At 34.7% G+C, this 15,519-nt stretch overlaps 1 protein-coding gene across 7 annotated transcripts; it reads left to right on the top strand.

Annotated features, from left to right (window-relative positions):
• The first annotated feature begins 2,724 nt into the window (after positions 1-2,724).
• On the top strand, positions 2,725-15,519 carry LOC106765852 (lysine-specific demethylase JMJ706). Of its 7 annotated transcripts, XM_022782960.1 has the most exons (12): positions 2,725-3,128; positions 3,238-4,107; positions 4,557-4,905; positions 7,747-7,903; positions 7,990-8,209; positions 12,042-12,095; positions 12,173-12,252; positions 12,700-12,977; positions 13,107-13,502; positions 14,106-14,485; positions 14,573-14,851; positions 14,946-15,519. In XM_022782960.1, exons 3-12 carry the CDS (start codon positions 4,581-4,583, stop codon positions 15,141-15,143), a joined length of 2,367 nt encoding a protein of 788 aa, XP_022638681.1. In that variant the 5' UTR covers positions 2,725-3,128; positions 3,238-4,107; positions 4,557-4,580; the 3' UTR covers positions 15,144-15,519. The 7 variants fall into 7 exon arrangements, with proteins under 7 accessions (XP_022638681.1, XP_014506099.1, XP_022638680.1 ...); XM_014650613.2 differs by lacking the exon at positions 3,238-4,107; XM_022782959.1 differs by having other exon boundaries at positions 2,725-4,107.

The following is a 15,519-nucleotide window of genomic DNA, read 5'->3' as shown; positions in this document are numbered from 1 at the left end:
CCTGATTTCTCAGTATGACTGAGAATACGTAGGAGCAAGGTCAATCCTTGTCGGGCCCAAAAACCTAAAAAATATTTTTGTTTCTTTATTTTGCTATTCTTGGGATAGTTAAACATTTTGCAAACCACATTTTATTCGCGTATTTAATTAAAGGTACTGCCTTCGGGCAGGCGTTGTAGGGTGCTAACACCTTCCCTACACGTAACCGACTTCCGAACCCATCTCTGGTTTTCACAGATCTTGTCTTATCTTTTTATGGTTTTTCCNTAGTTTTCCAGAATAAACTATGATGGCGACTCCAAAACATATTTTTCAAATTATTTCTCTTTTTTGGATCGTCGTCCCGTCGCGATTCTAGTTGCGACAGTGCTCTCACCCTCACTTTCCTTTTTTCTTCTCTTTTCTCCACATTTTTGTTTTCTCACTTCTATTTCTTTTTTTTTTCAAAAACCCTATAATGATAAAAATAGGGGTTTGCGAATTTGTCTTTTGTTCTGGGGAATTTGAAGACATGGAATGATTTTTTCATGTTCTAACATGCTTGTATCAGATTTTGTTCATTTTATTTAAACAATTTGAGTATACATTATTTGAAGAAGCTCTTTTTGATATCTTTGAGTTTGGGAAATTATGTTACAAATTAAACTATTAATTTTTTGTTGATGTTGTTGCGTACCAGTTCTCTTTTTTTGACTAATATTTTTTTATTGATTGTCGGAATTGTTCTGATATTAGGAAAATCTTTATTAGTGAATTTGGAGGCAACAAGAACAAGGGTCAAGGGTTACAACAAGAACAAAAAAATGATAATTATAAGAAACTAAGAAACTTATTTGTATGTTTTTTGTGTTTGTTTTTTAATGAGATTTAGATTATATTGTACTTTTTATTATTATTTTGAATTGTCTTTAACATAATTTTTTGGGAGTGAAAATTGTTTAAATTTAAATTGCAGAAAGTTTGTATTTTTTTTTATTTTAAAAAAAAATGTAACTAAATGGGTTAGTGAGTCAACCCGTTTACCCACCAACCCGTGATGGGTCGGGTCGGGTTCAAGTTTTTCTGACTCGCTAATAAATGATCTAGGTTGGGTTGGCTTACTAAGTGACCGACCCGTGGTGGATCGGGCCGGATCGAGCCGGATTACCCGTTTTGACACTTCTAACTGTTTGGTACTACAACAGTATTGCTATTACCGTGCTGTTATTACTAATCAGTTATTTTGTTTCTCTATCTTCCTCCATTGCATATATATACACACGTTACTTCTTTAATAAAGTTTGTAACAAGCAACATGATTTATGCTTGTTATGCGTATAGTAAAACTCTAGATATTATGTTTAGTTTTTATAGACACGGTATGAGTTGAGGAAATGATAAGAATAAAGTCCTTGGTATTAGGGATTCAAAATGTAAAATTTGAAATTTCAAAAGAAACCTTGAGTGGGAATATTTCCATTTCAAAAACCATGCATTACACCCGAGTCTCTTACATTTAAAGGGTTACCTCTTGAAACATGCTTGCAAACCACATACTTCAAACAAAACAATGCTCACACTATAAAAATTGGAAATAGGTCATGTTAGTTAAGGCATTTGGTGAAATGGATCTCTTGCTTTCTGTCAACCCTTGTGTTAAGTCAAAGCATCCAAATATTTAGAATCATGACCTAACCCAAACTCCTTATTGGGTTAGTCCACCCAATACAAAACAATGTCACTTTAATGAAAGAAATATAATATTGTAATTTATGATGAATGTTAAAGACCATTGTAGAGTATACTTTTGTTTTCTTTTAGTGTTATTTGACAGTGTTATCTGACACTTTTATTTAATATGTATATTATTTTGAATAGACATATATTTTTTTATATGGAATACTTGATAATATTATATTTTTTGTGATGATTTTTATATTTAATAAAAATAGTATTTAATTAATATTTAAAATAATAAAAGAAAACAAAAAGCTTATTAGATTTATCTACATGAATATGACATGGAAATTGGTCAACGGGGGCATGGATAAGCCTATGAGGTCCCATGAATGAATATCATCTTGATAAGATGTCTACGTAAATTTTGTATTACATTAAAACTATAACTTAAATAATCAATATTTATAAATTTTAATTATCATTTAATAAAACATCACATGAAATAGTTAGTCAAATTATTAATATATATATATATATATATATATATATATATATATATATATATATATATATATATATATATACGTTGAAAATAAAATATAAAAAAATATGAATTGTAAATTCAATTATATCCGTTCATAATACAAAATATTTATTATTACAAGAGTCAAATCCTAAAAGCTAACAAACACTTTAAGACACGGGTCAGTTGAATGGTTCCATGCTAGCCTCGTGTAAGAACCAGATCGCATAACCTGGTGATTTACCAAAATACCCTTTAGGCTACCATTACTATTACCCGCGCGCCAATAAATGTCACGAATTATAACGGTAGTGCCGTTATGAGACGAAACGCCAACGCGTTTCATAGTATTTCTTCCGAAACGCGTTTTGGACGGCAAATTGTTTGTTTGAACCGTACCCACCTTGCAACTACCGCTATGTGCTCACATTTATCGTCTGAGTTTATTTAAATTAAGGAAAATAGTGATTAGTCAATATTAATAATATAATGAAACTATAAATTAATTGTCCCTCTCTTTTACTTTTTCGGTTTTCTGAGCATTCGCTTTTTTCCTTTCTCTCTCTTACCCACTGTTTTCTCTCATTCGCCTGAAAACCTCTTCACCGGCCGGAAAATTTATACTATTTCCGGCGATTTTTCACCGCTATGGGGAGGATTACTGTTTCCTCCTGATTGAGCTGGTTACATTACTCAATTTTCTAAGTTTGGTCGTAGAAGGCTTTGGATTTCTCGGAGACCTGGTTTCTACCTTCTACTCGCCGTTTTGGGAGAATGTGGCGAGGCTGAATATATTTCACGAGTCGGTCTTAGTCTCCAGGACGGTGATCTAGGGTTTGACTCGGCGATTTGGATTCGTGTTTGTTTAATTGTTTTTTTTCTGTGAAGTTTTTCTTCCGAGTAAACGAAGACGGAGCGTTATAGGGAACGACTTCGTAATGGAGTGGTAGGTCGATCGTGCTTTCTGGACATTTCTTCTGTGTAATTTTGGTGTTTTGATCAACTACATTTATTCAAACTCTGTGATATGCGTTTTGTTCTGGCTTGCCGTTCAGATCCCGGGCATTGTTCCATCTCAGGCGGTTCGGACTCGATTGGTCGTGCTTTGTTTATGTTACCGTGAATATGATTTTTCCAGTATCACTTCCTAATTTGATTTTTCCCGTGTTTCTTTACATATACTGTACAATTCTTGCCTTTTAATTTTTCTATTTGGTTAGAGATTCGGAACTCGTCTCTGAAATTTTTAAGGAAAATAAAAATAAGAGAAAGGGACTCGTGTGTTATTTCTCCCCGTAATTTAGAGGCTTATGTTCTGTCAAGGATTAATAGATTAATAATGCTTTTGTCTAGAAATTCTTTTCTTCTTGGAATATATTGTACTGGTTCATTGCATTCCGTGAAGAGGTTCGATACCACCTTTTGTTTATTTGGCTTATTTTAAGGTGGGGGAATGATGATGTTGAGAAGAGGACACTGTTCAAATTTCAGCGCGTGCATCCGTTGAATTTTCATATATGTTTAATTAGAAAATAATTTTCTGTTAACCATATTTGGGGTTTCGCTTCGCGAAATTCCGATGTAATTCAAATGCTTCTGTTTGACAAAATCTCCAAGTCGGCGTTGCGGTCATTCAGTCGGTGGGTCAATTTTTGTTGTCTTAACGGTTCGTACTTAAAGTTGTGACTTCCGTTTGGCCCAGGGTGGAGTCCTGACGTAACTCTTTCATTCTATTTATGACTTTCGTTGCCCCACAACACACAGAGGAGGCATCTAGTTGTTGACTCCTCAATGGTCATATGCCAGAGTGATATAGCACTCCCCGGGTCCATAGATTTTTTTTTTCTTTTCTTTTAAATTACATTTTTCTTGGTGGGGTCGGGTTGTTTTAACTTGTTGGATTTGGACACTTTTGAAGTGGAGAGGTACGCAAAGTAAGAAATTCAGTATGTATTGATTTGAATTAAAGTACCTCAGTAGTAATCACTTTAAATAAGGGTGGATGTACGTGTTTTCTCATCTTATAAATCTTTTCACTTCAAGAGGGTTAAAATCCTAACTTGTTTATGTTTTGAAGAACTGTCCTTTCTCTCTACATGTCCAAGTAGACAGTTGATGCATCAGAAGTGGTTTATGCATTGACACCTCTTTTTGTTTATTGTTAATGAATTAAAGTGCAATGCTTTGTTTAGCTTATTTCACCTTAGTTCCGACTTCCAGTGATGCTTTTATTGTTATATTTTTTGTCAGTTTATTGTGAGTAGATGAAACTCGTGAGTTTCACTTTGTTCCTATACTTGTGGTTTTTGTGCATACCCTATGTCCTATTTACTTACTGGCTGATCTGGCTGTTAAATGATGAAAACAACAATAGGTGGGAGGAAGAGTACGTGAATCTATGGAAGCTAGAAACGGGTTAGAATATTTGAAACATAAAAGGCTACAGCGAGCAAAATCTGCTACTGCCAGTGCCACAGCAAAAAACATTGCTAACATGATGAACAGAAGTGGAGGAGATGCTCTTAGTACTTCTGCATCCTATGGTATGAGGTTTCCTGGTGATGCAAGTAGCTTTTCCCGGCGGAAGGTGGATAAGTTTGACACAAGTGATCTGGCATGGACTGAGAAAATTCCAGAGTGTCCTGTGTATTATCCAACAAAGGAAGAATTTGATGATCCCTTGCTTTATTTACAAAGAATAGCTCCCGAAGCTTCTAAATATGGTATGAGTATGCCCTATTGAATCTATGATTTACTTTGTATTCAATTTAAGATTTTGAGTTGATATGGTTAACTAGGTTTCCTTAGATGTATAAGACCGGCATTGCACTGCCTGTATCACTTCTTAAGCTGATGAGAAGCTTTACCGTGAAGAGGGTAGTGTATATTCCAAACTAGCCATTTATACAGCAAAGTTATGGTCTTAGATGTCTTCATTTATTAAGTTTTTTAATTTAACTATATTTTACACCGAAAGAATACTAAATTGTGATCAGTTGCTACTCGATAATTAATTAAAAATTTTAACCTGCTTAAATTTAGAGCTATTTTTATTAGTCAGTAATCATAAAACTCATTATGTTTAAAAATAAAGGTAGAAACCGGATTTAGCTTCACGAACGTGCGCATGAAGACCCTAGTTTATCAATTTTGTTTTCTCTTTTACCTGCTGCAAATTTTGAGCCCATTCTCCAAGGTTTCTTGCTGCATACTTCACTTCTTTTATTGTGCATAAACAAGAAGAAGATTTTAGTAATCAGGAAAATAAAATTTGAAGTTACATCTCAGAGATGAAAGTTCTTTCCTTGCATGCTATGTATCTAACTCATTTAGATGAGATAATAGAAAATATTAAGCTTTTTTTCTTGTTTCTAGTAGAAGTTCTTAAGAACCCTATCTCAGCACCATAGTTTGTTCTTAAGAGTGAAAGATTTTGATCTTGTGACAAAATACCATCATGAAAGGTCTACGTGAAAATGGTGTAGAACAAATGGCGGTTGAATATTTGGACTGTGTTCGCAAATTTTCATCTTTGTTTCTTTAATAATGTATTAAAGTTATGCGACATTGGCGTATGGAGTTGAATGTTCCCCCTCTTAGGTTTTTGTTTCCTTTTTATCTTGGTATGGATTTTGAGAATTTCTTTTCCTATTACACATGTTCTTCTCTTATTTTGTAATTAATTCTCTTTTTATATAAATAGTATATTAGTTGTATCATTCAATAGTACATTTGACTAGTGTGTTTTTATGGAAGTTTCAAATATGACATAGTTTTTCATATACGGAAAGTTGAGCGAACTCACGGATGAAATCTACTTATGAGAAGTACAAGTGACATTTGCTAAATTTACATCAATTATGCCAAGATTTTGATTTTTGATTTTCCAATTATCATTCTCCTTTTCAAAAGACTAACATTATTTTCCAAATTTGTTTTTCTTTTCATTAATCATGAATGAAACCTGAAAAACCTTCTGTCTAATCCCATTGAACCAAATGCAATTTAAATTCATTTGCTATTCACCGAATCTTTGTTGAGAATATAGATTCTAGGTTGGATTCTATGAAAGAAATAATGCCATTGTCTTGTCTAACGACTGCTTTCTTTTCATTCTTGTCTTTGGTGGGTACTTCATTTTTCATATCACTGTTTGTATCATTTTGGTTTCCCTTTGCTGAGCTTTCCATTTTGGTAAATGGTGGTGGAGGGATTATTTCCCTTGTTTTTTGTGAGAAATAACCTAAATTTTTTGATTGAGTTTCAAGTACACTTTATCTTTTGTGATTTCCTCAGTGATGTTGAATGAGTCTCTGTTTCCTTCATCACCATAGTTTGGAAATCCTGCTGTTCACTTGGTTGGAACACGTTATTTGAGTTCATCTATTGTTTATAATTTCATGTAACTTTCCAATGAGGGCAACAGGAGAGATAATGGAGATGACTTTGGTTTCTTGTGTGCCTTGAGCTTTCAGCTACCCTTAAGCACTTCATTAATTTGCTAGAATGCTTCTCATTTGAGTGAGCGTACTAATTTCACATGCTAAAACTTCTGCTGCTAACGCCTTTAAAACTATTAAAATGTGAGTGCCATGTTATTATTTGTTTTGTATGCTTACCGTTAATGAACATTTCACTTTTGTGAGCGTTCTAATTTTTCCCTTGTTCACCACACTGATACCTTAAGTTAGTTCAATAGTATTTCATTTTCTTTGCATTAGTGTAAATATGGAAAGACAAGTAGCCAAATAGCCTACGGTATCAGTCATGATTTTTAACTTTTATTTATAACTCATTTCTTTTTCTTTTCTTCATTTCATTCCCTTATCTTGCCGTTGATATTATAAGATAAAGAGTGATTACATTTAAGGAATGTAATCTAGAGGTTCAGTCCAAAGAGGATATTTGAGGTGATTGGGTTTCATTCAATCCTGAAAACTAGCCTTTGCCTTTTCAAGCTAGAAGGTTGTGTTTGAATGTTAAAGTGTGGTTCAAATATATTCTTTTCTTTCTGAAAAATTGGAGTGCTTGAAGGCCCAGTATTTAAACAGTGACCTGGTTTTCCTTGGAACCATGTTTGAGTATGGAATTCAAATATCATATTTTAAGGGGTAGCCTTTTCTGGGCTTTTTTGAAACCAAATACTTGAACATTCTGAGGTGGAATAAAGGCTCTTTCAAAATTCAAAAGCTCTCTAGAGCCCAAATAATTGAATACTTCATTGTATCCTTGAGATCCAAAGTTGTTTCCTTGAATACATGGTTTCAAAATATATTAAGTTTTGCTCAAAATACAGTGTGATAAGACTTTGTTTCTTTGGGATTCAACTAGTTCATACAGTTGCCATATCGATTAGAAAGGTTACAAGTTCTTAATTCTATAGCTCTTTATGAAATGGTTGGTCTTGATCTCTAACCCTTACTTCAAGTTTATCATTTCACCATTGTTTAGATGTGGTTAAGTCTTTTACATGGGCCATGCATCTTTGGAAATTAGACATTTGATTTATGAGGAACCTATTGAGTGATTGAATTAAAGCTTAACTCTCCATTTGAATCCGACAGGCATATGTAAGATTATTTCACCTTTGAGTGCTTCTGTTCCTGCTGGGGTTGTTTTAATGAGGGAGCAAGCAGGGTTCAAGTTTACAACTAGAGTGCAGCCCCTTCGTCTTGCCGAATGGGATACCGAAGACAAAGTGGTGTTTTTCATGAGTGGGATGTCAGTTTTCTTTCTGTGTATGTCGTTGTTCTACTTTTCATTATCTTTATCACATCTGGATTTTGATATGGTTGTAAATAATTCAGAGATTATACATTTCGTGATTTTGAAAAGATGGCAAACAAGTCTTTTGCACAAAGATATTGCAGTGCTGGATGTCTTCCTGCCTCATACTTGGAGAAAGAATTTTGGAGTGAAATTGGTTGTGGGAAGATGGAAACTGTTGAATATGCATGTGACGTTGATGGTAGTGCCTTTTCATCTTTGCCCACTGATCAACTTGGGAACAGCAAATGGAATTTGAAGGTTTTAATTCAACTAGTCTTTGTTTTTCTTTAAATGTTATGTTCCTTTCCTTGTTTACTTCTCATTTATTTTTTTATAGAAGAGTAATTAGAACTAATAAAAAATGCTTTTCACCCTTGCTTTAACTTGACGGCCTTGTGATAGCTCTTAATTGCTCTTTCCTCACTGAATCACAATCAAGCAAAATATTTCCAATAAGTAAATGTAGTGTTTCTAGAAAAAAATTGTTTCTGATTTTCTTGTACATTTCACTGTAATCTATTTTTGTAAAATTCTGTTCTTAGAAAGTTTGTATCTGTTAATTCTGTCAGTTAATTGGCCACTGTTTCAGGTTGATGAAATGGGAATGAATAGCATTTATTGACTTTATGGGCCATTAAGTCATTATGTATTATTTATTAGTTTTACCTTGGTTGCCTATCCTGGAAACAATGTACAATATGTAATGCGAGCCAGAGGAGTGCATGTGGGAATAATAGGTTCCGGACAAGAAAAAGAAGAATTAAGAATTGAAATAAGGAATTTTTATTAAGAATTCATTCCTGGTCAATTTGGTACCAGCATAAGGTTGGGAAAACAATAAAGGAAACTAACTTTACAGGGATTCCCAGAGCCCTGCATCCTCCAGCAACTAGGTTCTATGATACTTCAAAAATATTTGTGTCCCTCTCCTCTTTTAATCAGGGTTATGATTCCCTGCATCCCGCTTTTTTTTCCCCTTTTATACACCTTTTAAATTCTGGGCCTTTGATTCTTAGTAATACCCCTCTCTTACCGTCCCCTCCTCGTCCTTAAGGTCCTTAAGGTAAATGCTTCTTGTATTCTGGATGTTGGTTCCCAACTGTTCTCACACTCTAGAATCTTCTTCCACTTTATCAAAATTTCCAATGATTCTCATGAACCTTCTCTGATGTTCAATACCAATTTTGTCTGACACTCCAATTTTTGTTCCTTAATCAGCATAGCTGGAAGAGTTTGGGGTTGTACCTGTGACTTCACTGATTGCTTTAATAGATAGACACATAAAACTGGGTGAATTCAGCTGGATTTGGACAGCTGCAACCAGTTAGTTTTTTCTCCTATACTTTCTATTACCTGATAACAGCCATTGAAGGATGGACTCGGCTTCACATTGGGTCTCCTAGCCAAGAGCTTTATTTTATAAGGCTAAAGCTTAAGATAAACCGAGTCTCCCTTCTTAAGGCCTTGTTCACTTGAGTGGATTTGAAGAAGAGTAATTGAGAGGATTTGAAGATAATTTTTGCAGTTGTTTATTTGAATAGATTTGGAAGTAAAAGTTGTGAGAATTAGTATAGGATTTTATTTGTGTGACAGATTAAAAAAATTTACTTCGAAATGGACTTTCACTTATCTCCAAATCTATTCAAATAAACAATAAAAAAAATTACCATCAAATCCTCTCAATTACTCTCCTCCAAATCTGAACAAGATATAAATGTAACATCTCTTCAGTGCTTTTTTGCATGTATCCAATTCTGGTCTTGGGTTTTTTCAAACTAACTTAACTGATCTAGCAATTTATCTCGTTTCTGCACTAACTGATTTACTTCCTTAACCTTGGATGGATTGTAGTTCCCTTCCGTAGTATTGGATATCAGTATTATTTGTATTGAACCAAAACCATGCCGAACTTACCATTATGGCCATTTGTCCATCTGTTTTGAGAATGATAAGCTGAGCTATATTTCAACTGTGTTCCTGCTCCTTTAAACAACACCGTGGAGCATCTGCTTAAGAAAACTTGATTCCGGCTTTAACTATAGAGGCAGGAAAACCATGAAGTTAGAACTATTTCTGAGAAAAACAGCAGCCACTTTGCTAGCTGTAAGGATCAATGCTATGAAATGTGAGAACTAGGACAAGGATTGTTGTATGATGACAAGAAATATAGGGGTATAGCAATGCAAATTGGGTTGGCTGTCCCATTGAGAGTAGACTAGATATTGTGTTGTCATTGGAGGAAATATTGTCTCCTGGAAGGGCAAGAAATATACTGTTGCCCGATCCACTGCAAAAATCGAATATAGATTTATGGCTTTAGCTAGTTTTGAACTTGTGTGGATTAAACAACTTTCAAGAGTTGAAATCCTGTGAAGTTGGGCAGATAAAGTTATATTATGGTGATTAGACAGCCCCAGTCATGTGTTCCGTGAAAGTACCAAACACGTCGATTGTCATTTTATCATGGCAAGCAACTTGCAAATATTCTCACGAAGTCCTGCAGAGGGCCGAAATTAAGTTTATATATTTCAAGCTTATTGCATACAATTTACATGCTCCACCTTGAGATGGAGTGTTAAAATGATCATTTCTATTGTATTTTACAACATTTATAAAGCTACTGTTTTGGTGTACGTACCTTGCCTAAGGATTGAGTGTTACAGGATATGACTTTTCCTTATAATTGTAATCTTCCCTTTTTCATACACACATATATACATACATATACATCAGCTTTGAAATAACTCACTTATTCTTTAATCATGTCCTGTTAGCTTGGTAGCCGTATTAGCTTTTAATGAAGTAATGAATTTCAAAATTACACCCAATTAGCTTGGTAGCCCACTTATTTTCCTTCTCCCCTATTAATCTCATGTTAGAAATTTAAGGCTCCTTCCATCAATAAGAATGATAAAGTGATGCCCAAAAGATAATGTCTCCACCTTTGGACAGCAGGTATAATAGCCATCATGTCTTTCAACTTACTCGATTTATTCCTTAACCAAACATGTTTGTTTCAGGCTCAACAAGCGTTCAAAATGATTCTGTATCATAGTGGGTTGAAATCTTTGAATCATCACTGTCTTGAATCCTTCCCAAGAAGGATGAGTTACTAGACTCTCATCAAACGAGCCAACCTAGTGCCTTCCCTCCATAGCAAACAATACTACCTCCATCCTTTCTTCTTGGTTGAAACTCAATTTTCAAATATTTCTCCAGGAGATGCAGCCACCCAAAAGCATCTTCCCCGTGAACATTGAAATCTTCTTTTTCTTCTACTTGTTTGGTACTCCACTATCGGATGGGTCTTTTGAGCAAACCCCATCTGCTTCAGGATAGTCCTCCCTACGACCTTTATAATAGGTACACTGCCCCTAATTTATCTTTCATCATCTACTTTATAACTTCAAGAATTCCATCCATCTTCTTGAACCTTCCATCTCGCAATTCTTTGAGTTTCTTGCTCTTCCCCGGTAACCGTGATAACTTTTTGTAGGGAATTCTGTTGTGTTTCTGTTCTTGTCGTTGTATTGTAATTGTGCTTCCCGAATTGGGAATTGTGATACCAGTTGATTGGTTCTAGACGAGAAAAGGAAGAATTAAGAATAAAAATAAGGAATTTTTATTGTTGATTGGTGATCCTCCTGGCCAATTTGGCAAGCTTTATAGGGATTTCAAGAGCCCTACACCCTTTCATCAGTAGGTTCCAAGAACACTCTAAAAAAACATATGTTCCCCCTCTCTCTTCTAATCCCCTATTTATAATGTTGTTTTTAACTATGTATATCAGGGTTATGGTTGCTGAATCTCTCCTTTTTCTTTTGTAAACCTTGTCACTTTTGGGCTTGGACCTCTTATCAGCAGCCTTTTTAAAGAAGGTTGTATCCACTCCTTTTGAACCTTGTTTACTATTGTAACACTTTTTCAATTTGTCCATGTTGATGTAATTTTTTGCACTTTTAGTGAGATTTTTTTGTTTTATTTGTTGGAATATGATATGATTTTTTTCATTGTTTTCTTTTTGGTAAATGTGATCTAGTAGTGTATTGTTGTTTAACTTGGTGAAGTACATTTTTTCCTATGATCTCAGAAATTTTCGTGGTTGCCCAAGTCTATTTTGCGGCTCTTGGAGACATCAATTCCGGTATAACAGTTATTTTCTTTGAATGACCAAACCCATGTCTATAGTTGTCAATAACGTATTTTGGGTCTTTATTCCAGGGAGTAACTGAACCCATGCTATACATTGGAATGCTATTTAGCATGTTTGCTTGGCACGTGGAAGATCATTATTTATACAGGTAAATGTTGCTTACTACATAACATCATCACAGGCTTAATAATGCTAAGGGTCTTGCTAACCAGTGTCTTGAAGGGTGCCAGATAAGAGAGTAACAGGTAGAAATTAAAAAGACAAAAATTGGGTAACGTGAAAGTAGAAAGATTTGAAGGAGAAATCTGAAAATGATTTATTAATCTGATGATTACAAAATGGATAAAGTCACTCGTATATATAGCCTTTGTTACTTTTAATCCAGGAATTTCAAGAGGCAAAAAAATTTACAATTCTCGAGTTAAGAATCTAAAAATACTAATATTAAATTCTATTAATTGCAACAAGCATTTGGAAATCATGGTAATGGTGCATCAGTAACCTTTTTAATAAAAGCTTTATAGGTTTGAAAACTTTGGGCACTGGTTAGCATTTGCTGCATGTTTATTTAATCATACTTATATTGTTATGACAGCGTTAATTATCATCACTGTGGAGCATCAAAAACATGGTATGGCATTCCAGGTCACGCAGCATTGGAATTTGAAAGGGTGGTGAGACAACACGTGTATACTAATGATATTTTGTCAACTGGTGGGGAAGATGGAGCCTTTGATGTTCTCCTGGGAAAAACAACTATGTTCCCACCAAATATTTTGTTGGAGCATGAAGTTCCTGTCTACAAGGCTGTTCAAAATCCAGGGGATTACGTAATAACTTTCCCCAGAGCATATCATGCTGGCTTTAGTCATGGTAAGATTTACTTGTATATATTCAGTACATTTTAGCTCCAAAGGATATGTTAAACTTGGGGTACCTACCCATAGTCCAACCTACTTATTGTATCAAATACATAATTTATATATTTCCATCAAATTTCAGGCTTCAACTGCGGAGAAGCAGTGAATTTTGCAATTGGTGATTGGTTTCCTTTAGGGGCTATTGCAAGTCAAAGATATGCACTTCTTCACAGAGATCCTTTGCTTCCCCATGAAGAACTTTTATGCAAAGAAGCAATGCTTCTGTATGAAACATTAACACTTGAAGATTCAGACATTTCCCCTGAAGATTTGTTATCTCGTAATTGTGTTAAGATTTCTTTTGTTAATTTGATGCGCTTTCAACATTGTGCTCGTTGGCTGTTAATGAAATCAAGGGCATGTACAAGTGTTTCTTCACATTCTCAGGGTACAATTCTCTGTAGCCTCTGCAAACGGGACTGCTATATAGCTTATGTTGACTGTGAATGTCACCTGCATCCAGTATGCCTTCGCCATGGTAAGCTTTTGTGAATGCTTTTTACTAATAGATCATTTGAGTTTTCTCAAGTTAGGTAGTGAAGTGCTTGTTTGATTTATCATTTTCTGTTCCCAATATAGGTTTAGGAACGAGTGCATTACAGAGAAAGTTGGGCTGCAACCTAATAACCTATTGTTAAAAAATGGTAGAATTTTAGCTAGTTTAGACACGTGTGGAGAAGACCTGGAGACGACTTAGTCAGGAGATAGTAGATCAGATGTACGGTAGCGGCATAGCTAGAGGCAAAGAACTGAGAAAAATTATAGGTTAGACTGTCAAGAAAGATTTTAAGGTCAATGATTATTTTATAAACCACAATCTATGATAAAAATCTATTGTGTTTAATTTATTTAGTCGACCCTATGTCGGTGGAAAGCCTTGGTTGTATATATTTTTGGTTGTTAAATAACGTCAATTCCTCATTCCATATATTGTGCATAATAAGATAAGCATTATATTTTTTTTTTCTCTTCTTGGGGTTAAATATGTAATGAAGTGACTTTTCAATTTGATTAAAATATGCACAACTTGTTTAGTGATGTAATTTTCTTGTTTTTAATTTCTTTAAATGTGATAATCTAGATGTAGAATCTCTTGACTTCACCTGTGGGACCAAGCGCACACTTTATCTTAGGGAAGATACTCCAGACATGGAAGCTGCGGCCAAGAGATTTGAGCAGGAAGATGGAATTTTGAAAGAGATACTTAAGGAGATGAAAAGTGAAAAAAACATTTATTCATGCCCTTTGTCGAACATGTTCCAGATGGCTGAGGCTAATGGATATACACCGTATTGTGAGATGAAATTTGATTCTACTGCTAATATTTGTACCACCTCAAAGCTGTCAACAAACAATCAAGAGCATATGCGAAGTCAATTTGTTTCAAGACCTGAGGTATCTTCTGCTTCATCTACGCCATGTTCTCTTTCCAAACCTCCTGAGATCTCTGCTTCCAATATCGTAAGTCACTGTCTATGGATTTAAGATATTATCATTTGCATACTCCTGCATCGGGAGTCATATTTTTTCTCCGTATCCTTATTGCAGGACGAGGTGCATGCTAACTTTAAATTAGGCAGTCCTGATTTTGAAGAGAATTGTGAAAGAATATCCAATAATGCTTCTGAGTCTTTCCAATCCTCTCTTCAGTATGAATGCCCTAATAAATCTATGGGTAATGTGCATAGATTAGAGAAGAAGCTTATTGTGGATAACAAGAGTGATGATTCTGATTCAGGGATTTTTAGGGTTAAGCGCCCTTCTTCTCTTAAGGCAGAGAGGAGAAATATAAGAGGTGCTACGTTTTCAACAAATTCTGGGCAGCAGGTATTGTTACATATAAATAAATATGTTAAAGATTGATTGGTGTGGTCGAATGCATTTGCCATGATGACATATAATAGTGTATGTATATGAGCAGGAACTATTGAAGAAAGAGCTTAACGAAGGAAGGAGTGTGAGCAAAAGAAAGGAAAGGAGTTACAAATATAGTGACGGTGTTAGTCATAAGGTAAGATATAAGAAGCGAAGTAATGAGGAAGTTAGTAGACGACGACGACATCATAGGTTGCTGCATTCCATAGAGGTTGCTCCAAAGCGCCTTAAAGCTCGGGATTGAATTCAGTTTTTAAGTTGACTTTTCTAACTTCATTAAAGCTAAATAGGCTTTCTAACAACAGGCAAAGTTAACCATATTCTTTATGCAGGCCTGACATTTGGCAATCTGCATGACAAGGTGATCATTTTTTTATTTTTATTTTTATTTTTCTGATGCATTCTTTTTTGTAGCCTTGTACCTTGGACTACTGAAATAAACTTCACAGAAATTCTTCATTTCTTCTAATTCCTATTCTTTTCTTTTTGTAATATAATCTGCACCGTTGTCGACGATTAGGATATTTTTAATGTTAGTTTTTGTGATGTGTATGTCATGAGTTACACACTTTCTCTCACAAAAATGATTTGGAGACTTATTAATGTTTAAATTGAAAAAT

The sequence above is a fragment of the Vigna radiata genome, chromosome 7 (genome assembly GCF_000741045.1).
Source record: "Vigna radiata var. radiata cultivar VC1973A chromosome 7, Vradiata_ver6, whole genome shotgun sequence".
NCBI classification, from domain to species: domain Eukaryota; kingdom Viridiplantae; phylum Streptophyta; class Magnoliopsida; order Fabales; family Fabaceae; genus Vigna; species Vigna radiata.
This window is presented reverse-complemented; position numbering and strand designations above follow the sequence as displayed.